This window comes from Chrysochloris asiatica, unplaced genomic scaffold (assembly GCF_000296735.1).
Source record: "Chrysochloris asiatica unplaced genomic scaffold, ChrAsi1.0 scaffold00009, whole genome shotgun sequence".
NCBI lineage: Eukaryota > Metazoa > Chordata > Mammalia > Afrosoricida > Chrysochloridae > Chrysochloris > Chrysochloris asiatica.
Window position 1 is genome coordinate 21,958,578 of NW_006408527.1, and position 18,805 is coordinate 21,977,382.

At 41.3% G+C, this 18,805-nt stretch overlaps 1 protein-coding gene across 1 annotated transcript in view; it reads right to left on the bottom strand.

Moving 5' to 3' along the window:
* The window catches only part of TIMM17A (translocase of inner mitochondrial membrane 17 homolog A (yeast)), a 21,275-nt gene extending 6,239 nt beyond the window's left edge, over positions 1–15,036 (bottom strand). Inside the window, exons 1-5 of the mRNA XM_006834138.1 lie at positions 14,993–15,036; positions 6,672–6,771; positions 6,471–6,534; positions 1,920–2,048; positions 928–1,038 (exon numbers count right to left, since the gene is read on the bottom strand). Coding sequence (XP_006834201.1) covers positions 928–1,038; positions 1,920–2,048; positions 6,471–6,534; positions 6,672–6,771; positions 14,993–15,018 — 430 coding nt within the window. The 5' untranslated portion in view covers positions 15,019–15,036. The remainder of the gene's footprint in view (positions 1–927; positions 1,039–1,919; positions 2,049–6,470; positions 6,535–6,671; positions 6,772–14,992) is intronic.
* Positions 15,037–18,805: the final 3,769 nt, after the last annotated feature.

The following is an 18,805-nucleotide window of genomic DNA, read 5'->3' on the forward strand; positions in this document are numbered from 1 at the left end:
AAAAAAAAAAAAAAAAAGAAATGACTATACACATGGACCTCACCAGATGGAATACACAGAAATCAAATTGACTGTATCTGTGGAAAATCTCCATGTCATTAGCCAAAATAAGGACAGGGGCAGACTGTGGAACAGACTATCAATTGCTCATAAGTAAATTCAGGCTGAAGATAAAAAAAATGAAAATAAGTCCATGCAAGCCAAACTATGACCTTGACTATATCCCACCTGAATTTCAACATCATCTGAAGAACAGATTTGATGCATTAGACACTAAAAACTGCAGACCAAAGAGTTGTGGGATAATATCAAGAACATCATAAAGGAAGAAAGCAAAAGTCATTAAGAAGACAAGAAAGAAGGAAAAGACGAAAATAGAAGTCAGAAGAGATGCTGAAACTTGCTCTTCAGCATAGAGTGCTAAAGCAACTGTAAAATGGGAGGAGACACAATAGCTGAACGGAAAATGTCAAAGGTCAGCTCGAGAAAACAAAGTCAAATATTATAACAAAATGTGCAAAGACCTGGATTTAGAAAACCAAAAGGGAAGAACATGCTCAGCATTTCTCAAGCTGAGGAAACTGAAGAAAAATTTCAAGCCTCGACTTTCAATTTTGAAGGATTCTATGGGCAAAACATTGAATGATGCAGAAAGCATCAAAACAAGATACAAGGAATACAGTAAGTCACTATACCAAAAAGAAATGGTCAATGCTCAACCACTTCAAGAGGTAGCATATGATCAAGAGCCAATGATCCTGAAGGAAGAAGGACCAGTCCCTGGAGCACGACTGGGCTGTGTTTTGTTCTGTTGTGCATAGAATCACTATAAGTTGGAATCCACTTGATGGTACCTAACAACAACCACCACCACAAATGTCAGGAACTTTTAAAAGAGCTATGATATTAAGTAGAAAGGAAACTCACCATTGGGAAACTGTGCAGAGGCAAATCTTGTCAATAAGATACCAGCTCCTTCAATTAAAGCTAGAAGAATGCCACCCATTGCAGCTGACCCAACCATGGCCACTGGTCCATCTGCAGATATTAATAACAGGGATTAATTAGTAGATATCTAATATAATGTAAGATACAACAAAGGAAAGAGCTGTCCATATGGCTACATGCGCCTCCCATTTACAAACCTTCTTTCTTATTGGTCAGCAAATTATAGCCCACAGATCAAATGCAACCTACCACCTGTTTTTGTAAAGTTTTACTGAAAGCAGTCATGTTCATTCATTTAGTTTATCATCTACGGTTACTTCCAGAGTCCTGGGTGATGCAAACAGTTAAGCACTTGACTACAAGCCAAAAATGTGGTGGTTTGAACCCACCTGAGTCCCCTCGGAAGACAGGCCTGGCAATTTGTTTCTGCAAGGTCACAGCCCTGGAAACTCTATGGAACAGTTCTACTCTACACATGTGGCATCACCATGAGCTGGAACTGACTTGACAGTGACTAACAATGTGACTGCCTTCACTCTGGAAGAGCAGAAATGAGCATTGTGACAAAGACCATATGCCCACAAAGTCTGCAAATATTTACTATCTGGCCCTTTACAGAAAAAGTTTGCCAATATTTGGCAAAGACCACAATGTCCAAAAAAAAGTTCTGGTTGCTCTCTGTCCCGAAGACCCAGAAGATGACTCTACACTCTTTATTCATAACAATTCTTTGTGACAGATACTATTATTAACTTCAAAAAATCATGAAATTATAGCACAAGTTTAGCAAACTGATCAGTCATACCATTTACTATACAGCTGGTAAATGACAGATATGTGACTTGAACTGCTTTACTGCAATGTAAAACGATAAGCACTCCATACTGTCTCATTCTCAAAAATCCAATTAAATAGATCCCCTACATTTCTGCCCCGTTAACATCACCATATACATCCATGCTATTGCTTACTTCTTGCTGCCAGTATGGCTCCTGTTAAGGCACCGCTTGTGATGGAGTTCCAGGGATCTTCTTTCCCTCTGACTTGAACCATACTACAGTCAATCATGGAAAACAGACCACCCCAAACGGCAAAGCTGCCTATTAAAATCAATCAATAAATATTTAAAATGTTACAATCAAAAATAAGTTTAAACACCATTCAGGCTACTTTTTTAAAACTCTCATACTCCAAACAAATACATGGAAACACAAGTTGAGTAAACACGGAACGAAAGTCAGAATACTTGTCTTTTAAATAAAACCCTGAGCTCCAGTAGCGTAGCGGTTATCAGTTGTGCTGACAACCTCAAAGTCAGCAGTTTGAAACTACCAGCAGTTCCGCAGTAGAAAGATGAGATGTTCTGCTCCAGTAAAGATTTACAGCCTCGGAAACTCTGTGCAGGGTCACTATGAATTGGAACCGACTCCACGGTACTTAACAACAACTACTAAAACTCTGGGTTATATTCTACCAGCTGAAAATTTTGCAATGGCCCAAAGCCTAAAAGAAAGATAACCTGCATGAGCCTAAACATATTCAAGTGCCCTTCAGAACAACGTGTCCTTGGTTCAAATAGCAACAAACAAAAACACCCTCCTTTGTACTTTCTCTTTTTTTAAAGTTTTTATTGTGAATTCTATGATAGTTTACTTGGGAGAACATTAGCTTTACATTCATCCTATTGTATTTCGTTTCATTGAAATGATTACAATCCCCTATATGCTTCATCAAACAACCAAAGCGTATACCTTGCAAGCCTGTTCCGCGGCAGTCAGCACACAGCACCTCTCCTTCCCTGAGTCTAGAGTCCCCAGCCGCTCCACTTCTCCATGTCATCATTTATGCCTCTATCTCTGGTGTCACTCTTTCTCTGGGTAGGGTCCTGCACTACGCTCTTCTCCCTTGATGGTCCCAGGGACCTCCACTCCTGGACTGCAAAATCAACCACTCCCCTCACTCCCCTCCTTTTGTTACAAAACATCTACCTTCACATTTCCAACCCTCACAGTCAGTCCTGATAGCGATTATTCACCATTGTACAAGTCTTATGCCCATATCCTTTCATCAGCCCCATGCCAACAGACTGGAAACCACTCAGTGGAGATTCTACCTTCCCCTGCACCCTATAGAACTAGGCTTCCTCTTGAAAGCTTGTAAGCCAGTCATTTCTTGCCTTTGTAGCTCCCCCATTTTGGGTAGTCAATGTTTTTCAGTTGCCCATCCCTGTCAACCCTGTGTACCGAGGGGGTAGAAGTAATTCTCGCTTTAAAGATTTGTTCCCTCTTTTAAGATACTACATCCACAAGTATAGGTTGAGTTCATCAAATCATAGTGCATTACTCTTTTTTTCCTCTTTTCTTCTTCTAGTCAAGTTCTGATCATCCAGCCATTGAAGCCAGGTCAAGTGTGTACTATCTGCAAGTGTAAGTGTTCTTGTGCATCTCCCCTCACTTCATATCAGCTTGGATGCTTCAATCGCTGCTCTAGTTTTCTGCGGCCATGTCACTATCTCTTGATTCAGGAGTCTTAACCCCAGGGCTTGCCATATTGTTGGCCAACCAGGTCTCCACCTGGGTTCACAAGAGTTTATTGAATGTGGTCAGACTTAGCTCACATCTTCATTGCTGTTTTCCCCCCACTTCCCCTTGTTGGTGACCAGTGTGGTCACCAGCAAGACCACATGCCTGCTCGTGTATTCCCCTTGAGTCTTAAAGTCTTAGAAGGGGGTTTGCTTGCTTTGAGGGGACCCAACCACTTGCCTTGATGGCTCTTGGGCATGTCCTCTCTCTTTTATAGCTCTTCTGTACCTTTATTTTTTCTTTTCTTCATTAAGTGTCATTGAACATCTATTCTACAAGAATCACCAATGATGGGTGAACAAAAGAAACCCAGCTATTCTGGCATGTATTACAAGCACAAACCAGTACATGTTCAAGGGCTAATGAATGATACAAATATTAAGAATTACGGAATGTAAAGGGATAGAAATAACCTTTCCTTTCTCCTTTTTTATCCTTTTCTATTTCTCAAGCAGAAAACATAAAACAACCTTTAATCAGATTATTTTGCACTTACATTTCATTCTTGCAACTCAGTAATTCTACACCTTGGGTGAGAGATATGGTATCTAGGTATATTAGAATTACCAAATAAATTTTTCAAAGACTCTCCCACTTCCTCCTAAGAGTCTGAAATCCCTGCCAGCATAAACTATGGTTGTTGATGAGAGGGTATCCATGAACTCAGCCAGTCTAGTACACGGTATCAGAGTCCAAGCAGACCGACGGGGGACCCACAAGGAAGGGTAGCCTGGTATGTTGTGTTACAAGTGTATCCATGTGGAAAGGCCATCTGGTGAGGCATGCCAAAGTCTACACGGAGCAGAGAGGAAAGGATAAATATGAAAAGAAAGAAAATAAGAATAAGCTCTGCAAGGCTGGGTTGGAATTAGAAATATCACTGTGAACTCTTAATTTTCAGTATAGCTGTGGTTGTTGTTAAGTGTCATCGAGTCAGTTCTGACTCATAGAGACTCTGTATAGAGTTTCCGGGGAGTAGCTGGTGAGTTTGAACTGCCTATCTTGAGGTTAGCAGTTCAGTGCTTATCCTACAGAGCCACACCAGGACTCCCTCAGTATAGATAAAAATAAATATAAATTTGTGTGTGCACATATATGTGGTGGGTAGCGAAGTGGTTACGAATTGAGCTGTGAACCGCAAAGTCAGCAGTTCGAAACTACTAGCTGTTCCACGGGAGAAAGATAAGGCTTTCTGTTCTCGTAAAGGTTTACAGCCTCGGAAACCCTGTACAGGGTTGCTATGAGTTGGAACCGACTCCACGGCACATAACAACAACATCTGTGTATGTTTACATATCTACATACACACTATCCGCTAGACCTAGGTGTACCTGGGAATATCAACACCTCAGAAATAAAAAATATACTTTGTACCCAGATTGTCATTTTTAAATCCCATTCTCAACTAAAAGGGCTCTTTGGAAATGGCTTCATTTGGGGTTGGGATAGGGATAGTACAAGAGCCTAGAATATCTTGTTCTAAAATATAAGGAAGTGTTCAAAGAATAATGGGGGCATGCCAAAAGCACATCATCTTTATTTCCACTATGAAAAGATACGACCTTTAAGGACACAACTGCAACATCTGCATGTTGCCTGTCCCTCTGGAACTTGATTCGAAGACCTCAGTAAATGTTCACTGAATTCATTGAAAGAATGAAGCAATATTGATACATTATTATTAAAGTCCATGCTTAATTTTGTTTTCTACTCCAGAATACCCCATTAGATTTAGATTTAGTCATTATGCCTCCTTAGGCAGCTCTTGGCTATTACAGTTACCTGATTGTTGTCACACTCATTTAAAATGCATCAAGTGATATAAATAGCCTCTCAAAAAACATGTAAAAACTGCTATGACTTCTGAATATATTGGAGGTTTAGGGTTTCTCAAGGACATCAAAGTATTCTGAATTAATACGATAATCATTAAAACAAAGGAAAATTATGTAACTTTATTTTTCAGGCATAAAATTATTAGAGGGAAGATAAAAATAGGATTTATTCATTACTTCAACCCTGAAGTCTCAATTTCATTGTCTGGAAAATGGGAATATTAATGGAAACCCTATACAGGGTTACAATGAGTCAGAACTGACTTGACGGCACTTAACAACAACAACCTCTTGGATAGATTTCTTTAAGGATTAAATCAAATGCTTTAAAATACTTTGCATTATACTTGGCACATAGTAAATACACAATACTGGTAGCTATTAGATAGTATCGTCCAAAGAAAATTATGCTAAAAACAAAAAGAACAGCTTTTCTGATCCACAAAATTTCTAAGGAATTAACAGAAAAAAATTAAGTATTTTTTGTATCTCACATACTGCTTGCCTTTACAACCTTATTAAGTGAATACAACCTCTAAACTTTTTTTGTTCCAAGCTTCTTTAAAAAAACAAACAAAAATCCCTCACCTTTCTTCTCTAGGTTCAGAATAACGAAGTCTAAAAGGTATAATTAATATTTTCAAATTTTGCAGTGACCTCTACAGATGTGTAAAAGCTAACCTTGGAGAAGAGCCCAATCAGTTTGTTCAGTTTCTCTCTCATGAAATCCCAATCCTTCAGATCACATTCTCTTCAGTTTTATGTAACCTCGGAAGCTATCATTCCTGATTTTCACAAACCTGACCTTTAAAGAGATTGGCTTCCTTCTGGATAAGGAAAAAGAAACAAAACAAAAAAACCCCCAAGATTTTGAAGGATGAAGACAAGATTTTCAAGTGGATACAACTGAAGTTAATTTTCTAAATAAACCATAAGTCAAGAAGAACCTACAACGATATTTATAACACACTATTAGATAAAACGTAAAATCACTAATTGGTATAATCTAAAGAGGGGGGGGAGATAAAGAAGATGAGAGCGCATGCTCCATCTTAAAATAAATAAGAAAATAAGTCTGGAATATAAATGAGAAAATTCTGCTCACCTCCCAACTGTGGAGCCCTGGTTTTAATAGCTGTCAAGCTTCCTCGTAGTCTGTGGTTGACTCCCTATCAAGAAACACAAGAAAATAACCAAAAAAATACTATATATTAGAAATATATTAGACATAGACAACCCACTGATGGAGCCAATGGTGTTATTAAATAAAGGTTTGAAATGATGATAAAATTGTTCACTAACTTACCACTGGAGAATTCCGAAACCCTTTGATTGCTTGAAAGATACCACCACCTATGGTGCCCATCGTAAAAGCTCCACCACAGTCATCCACAATTCGCCAGGGGCTAGAAATTAGAGAGAGTAAAGAAAAGATGAATTCATAATCCCTGGAACCTTTGTTAATACAGTATTAAGTTATGCAACAGAGTCTAATTTAGGACCCACTGTGGCCAATAAACACTTGGTTTATAAATTATAGACAAAAATAAAGGATTCTGGGCATACTTGTATCTTTTTAGTCCTAGGAGTCTTGGTGCAGTGCTGCAGGATAAACACTGGACAGCAAGGTTGGTCTGAATTGTAAGGTCACTGGTTTAAACTCATTATCAGCCTCTCCTTGGAAATCCTATATATGGTCGCTAAGAGTTGGAAACGACTCACCAGCAATTAACAACAGTCCCAAATCATCTAAGATAGAAACAAAGGAATGGGTGCTAACTCCCTACTCTGAACAGCATTGTATTCATTTACTGAACAATCATTGTATCTATTATATGTCAGGCACTGTGCCAAAAACAACAGCTAGAGTGACAGAATATACATCTTCAAAGAAAGATCCTCAGGAAAAACCCAAACAAAAATGGCAGTATGACTGGCTACTACAAGAATAAGCAAGCTGTTCACCGGGAAGCAATCAAGGCAAGCAATCAAGTTCCTTCAAGACAAACCCACTTCTAAGATTGAAACTCAAAGGGAACACATGAGCAGGCATGTAAGCTTACTGACAACCACACTGGTCTACTGGTGAGTGAACAGGGGGATATGAAGCAATAAAGAAATGGACTGAGTTCAACCACGGTCCAGACTCCCGTTGACCTGGAGATGAGAGAGAGAAGAGGAGGAAGGGCTGGTTGGTCCAAAGAGTGGTGAGACGTTGGGACACCTGAGCCCATGGACAAGGACATAGCCACAAAGGGCTAGAGCTGAGAGTGAAGCATCCAGCTGATATGAAGTGAGAGGAGATGCACAATAATACCCAAACTTCCAGAGAGTACCCATTTGACCTAGCTTCAATGGTTTGATAATCAGAACTCGACTAGAGAAAGATTAAAAAAAAAATTTTTTTTTTTTGATAAAGGAAACAAGGGTAAATCGCTGTAATTTGATGAACCTGACCTACACTCATGGAGGTAGTAACTCTAAATACCAACAGAGAGGGAAGGAGTCTTCACATCAAGTATTAATGCTATCCTCTCTGTATACAGGGTGGATAGGGACGGGCAACTTAAACACTGGCTACCTAAAATGAGGGGGTGATAAAGCCACAAAGTGACTGGCTTACAAGGTTTCAAGAGGGAGTTTAGTTGAAGACTGTGAGGGGGAAGAAAGAGTCCCCACTGAATAGTTTTCATCTTGTCTACATGGTCTTGTTAAAAGAGATGGGGATAAGATTCTTATGATTCAACAGTAATAGTTATCATGACTAATTGTTACTGTCAGAATTGTAAGGTAGAAGTTTTTTTTAACAAAAACAGGGGAGTATTTAACCTTACAGTCCAGAAACAGAGGACCCTAGGATCATCAAGGGAGAAGAGCACAAGAGGAATGAGAGACCTTATCCAGAGAAGTAGCGACACCAGAGATGGAGGCAGAGATGGGGACATGGAAAGAGGGAGCATCTGAGGACTCCAGATTCATGAGAAGGCAGGGACTAATAGCTGGCATCCAGGAGGCAGACTTGCAGATTGTGCCCTTTGGTGGTGTAAATTATTATATATGCTTGACTTTTTTTTTTTTTTTTTTTTTTAAAGAGCTACAGTGATTTGGAGGTGGTGGTTATGTACCGTGGAGTCGATTCCGACTCATAGGACCCCATACAGGGTTTCCGAGGCGGTGAATCTTTACGGGAGTAGAAAGCCTCATCTTTCTCCTGCGGAACAGCTGGTAGTTTCAAACTGCTGACCTTGTGATTCGCAGCCTGGTTCGTAACCACTTCACTACTAGAGCTCCTTTGATGGTACACGGAGGGGATTATAATCGTTGTAATGAAACAAGGTGTATGAATTGTTGAGTGTAAAATTGATGATATGCCCTGTAAGCTTTCACTCAATTCACAATGAAAACTTAAAAAAAAAAAAAAAAAGGCAAATAAACAACTTTGAAGTACAGCACATTAACCCACAGCGCCATACCAGGACTCCTTTAACACACAGGGATAGTCTAAAAGCCAATCATTAAGAGGTAAACTTGTAAACCCAGCTTCCAAATGTAGCACCCCACTTTAAAAAAAAAATCTAAAATTTGAGTAATCTGATCATGCTATAAGTCCTCTAGGAGTGTGACTTACAAAACAGTCTGTGAGCAGTAAAATTCACATTCAAATCACTAGAGAAACAAACAAACAAAAAAAAACAAACCCACTGCCAGCAAGTCCATTCTGACATATAGTGACCCCAAATAGGGTTTCCAGTACTAGAAATCTGTATAAGAGGACCACCTCATTTTTCTAACATGGAACAGCTTGTGAGTTTGAACCACTGACCTTACAGTTTGCAGCTAGCCCAGTGCTTAGCCAACAGCACCACCAGGGCTCCTTTCAAATCATATTATAGGTAAAACAAATTGCTTTTACATAGTCCAAAGGACAAATGCTATTGATAAACCTATGAGCAATTTACCTGTTCAAATAAACTTGTGATTCTGCTGCTGCTGCAGAATTTGAATAATTAGTTATCTCTGGTGTTGTTAGGTAATAAACATAAAGTCCTGAAGTCAAAACACTATGTCCTTTACAAGAACAATAGAAATCAGGACCTGGTACAGAATGACTAGCTCCTGTAGTTGCTATTAGCTGTTCTGGAGTCTGCCTAAGACTGATAGCGGTTGCACGTACAATAGTTAACACATCGCTGTTTATGACTGCACCACCTCCATGATCCGTTGGGGACCAGACCCACTGTGATCCACAGGGTTTTCTTTGGCTGATTTTGGCAAGCCTTTCTTTCTTGTCCCCATTAGTCCTTTTCAACATCACAACAAGCAAACCTCCACCTGTGGTATGAACGTGCACGTTGGCCATAAAACAGGCATTAATCTTCACAGGTGTATTATATGGAAGGCAAGACGCCTATCACTGAGCCACCATGCATCTTATGTTGTTGTTATGAAGCACCACTGAGTCATAGTGACCCTATATAGGGTTTCCAAGGAGCAGCTGGTAAGTTAGAATTGCCGCCCTTGCAGTTCAAACTGACCTTTAGGTCTAGTGATTTATTCTACAATGCCACACCAGAAGCACTCTCAGGCAATAGAAAATTCAATTTGTCAGCAGGATCCTTTGGGGCTCTACCATCCAATGTGTGGACCAAGACTAGCAAAATCAGTACCACCCAGGAGTTTGTTAGAAATACAGATTCTTGGGTCCCACTTCAAACCTACCAAATCAAAATATCGTATTTTAGCAAGATCCATGAATGACTTGATTCCAGATTACAAAATTTGAGCAGCTTTGAAGTACTACAAAGGATTGAGAAATTTTCTTGAAAATGGTAGGAACATGAGTAGGGAAGGCTAAGGCTACAGAAAGGCTAAGTGGGTCAGTAACTTGTAATGAGACAGGAATAAGATCTGTAGCTCTATCAGTACAGGAAAGAACAAGTAAGAAATCTGTGGACACTCAAAAAATTTTTAAAAGGTATTTTATAAATCGTCAACATTGCTTAATGTTCCTTTGAAGTTGGTTAGTGGTGGGAAGAGCCTATTTACCAAATTCCAAAATTTCTTCCTGGATGACTGAATTATAGTCAATGTCAAGTAGCTATAAATCCTGATTTACTACGTATTAGCACTATGATCTGCTGCAAGAGACATCGCTGTGTTTCCACATCCACCAAACACACATACCTCAAAAGTATGTGGTAGAGGTTAAGTGACAATGTCAAAAACATTTAAGTTAGTGAGAGATTAGCTATGGATGGCACAGTCAAGTGCTTGACCAACTAACTGAAAGGTTGGAGACTCAAACCTACTCTGAGGTACCTTGGAAGACAGGCTAGAAACCTTGTTTCTGGAAGGACTGCTTTGAAAACACTAAGGAGCAGCTCTATTCTGTAAGCCACAAGTCGGAATTGCCTTGACAGCAACTATCAAAAACACAATTATTGAGTGAACAGAAAAATTACATGAGTTATATTTCATAATTGAACGGTAAACGAAAGAAAAAAGCCTTAAATGTTGGAACCTAAAACTACCAGCAAAACATCTAGTATGCTAGGTTTTCACTCTAATGGATACTTAAGTAATTGAAAGTAAGAGAAAGGAGTCCTGGTGTGGCTCTGTGGGTTAATGCGCCAAACTGCAAAGCCGTTTGAACTGCAAGGTTGGCAGTTCAAGCTCACCAGCTGCACCTAGGAAACCCTATACAGGGTCACTATGAGTCGGAACCGACTCCATGACACTTAACAATAAGTAAAAGAAAAGCCAAAACTCAATAATTAGAAAACAAAATAAGTAGAATTGTTATCAGCCAATGGTCTTCACACCACAGAAATAGTTCCTCTTGGTTGCCAGCTACTTCTGCATCAACACATTCATTCCACTGAGAAAGACACAGGAATGAAGGAAGAAACTAGATGATTTCAGACCTATTAAAAATACCCAAGGAGTCCCTGAGTTATATAAATGGTTAAGTGGTTCAGATGCACCCAGAAGTGCCATGGAAGGCAGGCCTGGTTATCGGCTTCTGAAACATTCTAAAAACCCAATGGAGCAGTTCTCCTCTGCACATATATATGAGGTCACCATATGTGGGAACTTACTCAACAGTAACTAGCAACAAAAAAACATTCAAAGGTTTGAGTTCTTATCATAAATTTTTACTTCAGTTTATATACCTCCTCACTGGCAATTTACCAGAGGCAAAAATCAGTATCTTTTCTCCCCCCTCCTGAGTCTTGGTGAGCCTCTGTAAGATAAGCACTTGATCATAAAGTTAGTTTGAACCACAACACTGGCTGTTCAAACTCACCAGCCACTCCTTGGAAACCCTATACAGGGTCGCTGTGAATGAAACCAACTCCACAGCACTTAACAACAACAATATTAATAAATTAGTATTAACTTTTACAGAAGATTGTATGCAAACCACAGATAGACCTAAATGATGTTACTAATTAGTTGGAGTTAAAATAAATGAGCATTTAAAAAAAAAAAGAAAGAACAACAAGATTCAGATTAGCCATCAGCCACAGTATTCCAAGAGTATGTCCAAAAACAACAGCAAGATAGAAAGTTTCTGAACAAAGTCTTGCTAAATAAAAATATTCCTACAGGAAGCAATGGGCTATATGAAAAATGGGTGGAAGACCAGATTCCGAAAGAAAGTAATGTGAAACAAATACAGGCAACAGAGAACCAGTAACAGTAACAAGATTAAAAGTTACCAGTAAGTATCAACTATGTTGTAGGTGCCCTGTAACTCAAACAAACACCTATCAATTTTAAGAAAGCTAGGTTAAGTCATATAAGGTCCCAAATCTTTTAAATATGAAAAAGGGAGTACTATCATCTTCATTTTACAAGTGAAGCAGCCTAGACTCAAAGAGAGAGAAAGCTTAGGATCTAAATATCCATCAACAAATGGAAACACAAAATGTTACAATTCTGTTGCATTCATCAAACAAAATTATTACTCAGCTATATTATGGAGCTCTGATAGCTTAGTGGTTACAATCAGGCTGCTATCCTCAGGGTCAGCAGTTGGAAACTACCGGCTGCTCCGCGGGAGAAAGATGAGTGAGGCTTTCTGCTCCCGTAAAGATTTATAGCCTCGGAAACCCTGTACAGGGTCGCTATGGGTCGGAACCGAATCCACGGCACATAACAACAACAATAAAGGGAAATGAAGTCCTGATGCATGTTACATGATTATGAATCCTGGCATCAACTATGTTAAGAGATATATATGAGTCACAAAAAGGTAAATACTGTATGAAAAAGATGTTTGTAGTTTTCAGCTTGGATGAGTTGAGAAAATGCTGTTACTGGAATCCTGATGTGGCGCTGTGGGTTAATGCGCCAGACTGCAAAGCCATTTGAACTGCAAGGTCAGCAATTCAAGCTCACCAGCTGCTCCTCTGAAACCCTATACAGGGTCGCTATGGGTCGGAATTGACTTGACTGCACTTAACAACAACATCTACAAAAACGGCAGTCAGATCAAAGCAGTTTTGACTACAAAACTAACCAGAAAACTGATTGTACTGCTGCTGGTGTCGTCGACGTGGTGTGCTATGGAGCCGGTTCCGACTCATAGCGACCCTATACAGGGTTTCCAAGGCTGTAAATCTTTACGGGAGCAGAAAGCCTCATCGTTCTCCTGCGGAACAGCTGGTAGTTTCGAACAGCCAACCTTAAAGCTCACAGCCAGATTCGTAACCACTATGCTACCAGAGTTCCTACACATTAAAAAAAACAAAGAGGCTACCTAATGAATTGGTAAATAAAAACGCATTATTCTCTTAACAACAACAATTCTCTTAACAGCTTTAACGCAACAAAGCTATATACTTTATCCTCCTGCCTAGCTGTGATCACAAGGAGCTCTGGTAGTGTAGTGGTTACGAGTCGGGCTGCTAACCTCACTGTCACCAGTTCGAAACTGCCAGCCGTTCCAAACTACCAGCCGTTCCGTGGGAGAAAGATGAGGCTTTCTGCTTCCGTAAAGATTTACAGTCTCGGATACCCTATACAGAACTCACTATGAGTCGGAACCTACTTCATGGCACACTACCACCACCACCAGCTGTGATTATATGCTACCCAAAAGCAGTCAACAGCTGCTACAAAGCACTGAGTGTTACAATGGGGAATACAAGGCAGTAAAAAGGGGGACAGATGCCTTGGTGAAGGTTACCCTTAAAAAACGGAGAAAAGGGCTGAAACACTAAAGTCCTATTATTTACGGAGTCCTGGTGTGGCGCTGTGGGTTAATGTGCTGGACTGGAAAGTCGTTTGAACCCCAAGTCGGCAGTTAAAACTCACCAGGCGCTCCTCGGAAACCCTATACAGGGTCGCTGTGGGTCAGAACCGACTGAACGGCACAACAACAACAACGTACTATTTAAGGAATGGGAGGTCACAAAGTAATCAACAAGGACATGTACACCCTTAACTAAAGGAAACTTCAGTTCTTGCTCTTACACAACAGTGGTGGTGGTGGTGTGTACTGTGAAGTCGGTTCTGACTCATGGCGCCCCTGTACAGGATTTCCGAGGCTGTAAATCTTTACGGGAGCAGAAAGCCTCATCTTGCTTCCGCGGAACCGCTGGTAGTTCCGAACCGCTGACCTTAAGGTTAGCAGTCCAACTTGTAACCATTACGCTATACACAACAGTGGATGAGACCAAATAACAAGATATTTTCCACTTATTATCCAATTATCTGGTTGAGAATTCTGCTCAGGTAACCCAGAGTTTGGCCACTAATTGAAAGGTCAACAACCAGGTGCTCCTCCTACCACCTTAAAGATTTACAGGCTCCGACACCCTGCAGAGCCCGGTTGGTAGGGTCATTAAGAGTCAGAAGAGACTGGAAAGCAACCGGTTTTGTTTGGCTCTCGGGTGTATACAACCCTTTATTCTTTGAACTTAACAATCCCTGGGGCAAGCATAGGGCCCTCAATCAATAAACGTTGAGTGAATGAATTTCTTCCTCTCATGGCTTTTTATCGAACACAAGCTACTTACTATCTTTCTCTTTTCCAGATAATTTTTGCACGTCCCTCTCCCAAAGCGAGAATTCCAAGCAAAAAAACAAGGCTCCAGTCTACAGGGAGCATACATATCCAGATCCTTTGGGAAAAGCTTAGATTCCATTTATCCGAAATGCCTCGTCGTGTGGACACATCACGATACAAGTACGGTCTTAGGCCAACGGCCCCATTTCAGGGGCCTCTCTCCCTGTTCTCAACGTAGGAACTAAACTGAGAAAAGTGAGGCGTAGGGACGCGTCCAAGGTCACCTGCGGGCCGAGAATCACTAACTCCCACACAAGACCGACGGTGCCCTGGATTGCCAGGAGGCGCTGAGGCTCCATCGAGTCCAAGCCTGGATATCCTGACCCTCCGCAAGGTTACCGGGGTGCTAGGTTGGGCGCAGCAACGCTGCCTCACGCGGCCCAGGAGGTACAGGGCTACGGATCCCATTGGCCGCTCAAGCATTTGCTGCCCACAGTTACCAAACCTGCGTCGACGAGCATGCGGCTGAGTCCGGCTTGCACATCGGGAGACGGGCTAAAGGATTTGGGCAGAAGGGCAGGATAAAGGCAAGGACAGCGTATAAGGCTTACCAAGGTTCTCGCGCGTACTCCTCCATCTTGACTCGAGCTCCGCAAGCGATGCCGGGCAACCTGGGCGGAGCCTGATCCCAGCGGCGGAAATGATCCCAAGAGGAGGACGTTAAAGTCTATGGGGATTGGGTCCCCGTTTTCTCCTGTAGCCAATGGGAGTCGTGATTCCTGGGGAGGGCGGGGGCAACGTGGGGGCGGGGACATTGACTCCGGCGCAGGCCAGGCTCCGTTAGGCGCGGCTTCCGGGCTCTGTGGTGATGTTTGTATCCGGTAATGAAGCGTACAGGTTACCCAGCCCCTGAGGCTTCGGTAGGAACCTTAGTGGCACAGTGGGTTAAGTGCTGGGCTGCTAACCGAAAGCTGGACTGTTGAAATCTACGTTGCCTTTTTGCGGGAGATTTACAGCATTGGAAACCTTATGGAATCGTTCTACCCTGTCCTATAGAGTCATTGAGTCAGTCACTGAGGGTAATGGGTTTGACTTACGGTTTTTTGAGGCGTCAGTGGCCTGGGAGTAATGAAAAACAAGCAGAAACTACTGCCATAGAGTCGTTTTCGACTCACAGCGACCCTACCTATGTAAGTATGAAGTGCCGTCGAATCAGTTCCGACTCATAGGAACCCTGTATAGGGTTCCCGAAGGAGCTCTGGTAGCTTAGTGGTTACGGAGTCGGGCTGCCAACAGCAGTTCAAAACTACCAGTGGTTCTGCGGGAGAAAGATGAGGCATTCTGCTCTCGTAAAAGATTTACAGCCTCGGAAACCCTGTGCAGGGTCACTATAAGTCGGAACCGACTCCAGGGTACTTACCAACAACCAGCAATAAGGGTTTCCAAGAAGCGGTTGGTGAATTTGAACCTCCGACCTAGAGGTTGAAACTGATCTTGCGGTGCAGTGCTTATCATACTGCGCCACACCAGGAGGGAAAAATTGCCCTATAGGGTTTCAAGGTGGAAAATCTTCCAGGGAGCAGCATGGTAGATTTGAACCACCGACCTTTTGGTCTACAACCAAGCACTTTAACCACTGTGCCACAAGGGCTCCTAGCCTGACATAACCCTGCTATTATTCCGATAGAGTTCACCAAACACCTTATATTTTCTCTTTTTAGTACTTTTGGCCCTCAGTCTGATTTCTAACTGGCCTTGAATTGTGAAGCTCTAAACAACCACACGGAGCTCCTTTGCTTGTTTAAGACGATCAGTGCCTCGAATAAAGCAGAGGAACAACAGTTGGTGAAATGGAATGACTTGAGCTATCTGGAGTGCCATGACCAATTTGCTGTTGTTAGTAAGTGCTGTGGAGTTGGTTCTGACACATAGCAACCCGTGTGAGGTTCCAACACATAACAACCCTGTATAAGGTTACTGCCAACCTTGTATCCCACAGCATCACACCAGGACTCCATGACCAATTTGGGGCCCTGTATTTGAGAGGCTTCATCCATGCCTACCTTGTAAAGGTCACCAGACAATGTCAAAGGTGTTGCGCCCCAAGAAGAGGTGTCTAAAAAGATGGGAACATATTTTTCTCTTCTTTGAACTTCGTCTACAATAATCATGAAATGGCAGTTAAAGCATTCAGCACTTTTGTGGTTAACTTTGAAATATGTATATATTTATTTTATGGACAAGTCGGTGGAGTAAATATGAAGGAGATTACAGGAAGGGAAAAATGTCCCCTCAGAAAGCTTAGAAATTAGACAAGTAGATGAACAGAATGTGTCTTGTACATGAGAAGAAAGTTCAAACTAAGAATCTGATTTGGGTAAATTCAAGGACTGTTTGGAGTGTGTAACTGTAATTAAGAAAACTTGTGTCTAATGAACTGTATAAATGAAGAGAAAATATGGGAGATAGCAACATGGAGCCTAGAATGACAGCAAGAATATAATAGTTAGTCAGCATGCCAAACCTGGGGAGTATAAGTATTTCATTAAGTAGAGATTTGCACTTTCATGGAGTCAGCTATTTTTCTGTCTCACCAGGGCCTGAAAGAAATTTCCTGTCTCTAGCTACCTCCCTTTGACTTTATTCCATGTTCTTCATTCACTTTTCTGATTTTTATTTGGTTTTAAACTAGCAGTAGATTTTCCTTAAGGAGACAATACCCTTAACCTGTGCTCATAATTATTCTTTTCATATTGGTTTATGTAACAGCCCCTTATGAGTTTGGTTCCTTGTAATCAAATGAATCCACCATGAGTGGAAATAATACTGGATTTCTGAGTTTCTAAATCTGAGGACAGACTTGTTAAGTGCTGTTGAGTCAATTCCGACCCATAGTCACCCTGTATGGGGTTTCCAAAGAGCAGCTGGTGAGCTTGAACCACCAACCTTGCGACTTTGCAGTCTAGCACATTAATCCACAGCGCCACACCAGGACTCCCAGGACAGACTTGGGCTGTGGCTATTCAGTTCACTTTATCCCAAAAGTCCCTTTCCTGAATGATTTTACTGTTCTGGAGGCCCTGCTCATTCATTGCCTTTAAACTTTTTAACCTCTCTGCCCTGTTTTAACTGTAAAAGGGTGGAAAAGGACATTCTTAACTGGGCAAGACCTGATATTTAGCCTTGAGTGACTGATTCTTTAGAAGTAGATCACCAACCCTTGCTTCCAAGAAGTCTCTGAATGGCCTCTAACCTCAAAGCTTTCAGTTAGCAGCTGAATGCACCACTAGTGAATTTTAAAGAAGTCTGAAGAATTGGGTGGGAAGATAGGAAAAACTGTTGGGGGTCCTTGAATCACCATAAAGATGAAGGGACGTTTGAACAGGTGATTCATTACACATCAGGGTATATTCTGTTGAAAGTCAGTATTCTGGGTCCAGTGTGCTATCGATGGTGGAGCCCCTTGTGATCCAGGTACTCTGGATATTACATATAGCTACATGTGTGAACTGAAAGAGCTATGAGTCCCGGAAATGGTTTTGCTGTGATGTTTCCCCAACTGAGCCAAATGAGAGAAGGAAGATCCTGCCATGTAGTTCAGGGTAGACGAGCTCTATGAGGTAACAGTCTGACAGAGAGGTTGGTGCCTTTTTCTCCATCCTAAAGTAATTGTCGCTGCAAGATAATGCACTGGACCGCAAGGTCAGTTTGAACCGCAGAGTAGTGGTTCAAACCCACCAGCCGCTCCTTGTAAGCCCTAGACAGGGTTGCTATGAGTTGGAAAGGACTTGACGGCACTTAACAACAACAAAGTAATTATTCAAGGAGCCCTGGTAGCATAGTGGGTTACAAGTCAGGCTACTAACCACAATTCAAATCTACTAGCTACTCTGAGGGAAAAGGATGAGGTTTTCTGCTTCTGTAAATATTTATGCTATGAATTGAATTACCATCACGAAAGTAATTACTCACCCATCCACTAGCCCTGTCTCACAATTAGCTTTTGTTCATCTTTATTCACTTTTGGACAGACAGGTGTGTGTTTTTTTTTTCTTGGAAGGAGGACTGGGGTTGGGAAGAGTGACCATTTGACAGATATTAAGGGTGGGTAGGTAGCAGGGATGAAGGAAGGAGTGAAAAAAAAATCAAACAACATTGCATGGGGCAAACCTGCAAAAAATCTCTTTAAAGTTTTTAAAAGCAAAATGTCATTTTGATAACTAAAGTGACACAGCCTTTTTATTGCTTTGCATGCAGGTAAAAGCTGGATAATGAAAAAAAAAGAAGACAGAAGAATTGATGTATTCAAATTGTGTTGCTGGTGAAGAAAATTGAAGATACTGGGAACTGTACCACCAGAAGTATAACCAGAATGTTCATTAGAAGCATGGATGGTGAGACTTTGATTTGCTTAATTTGGACAT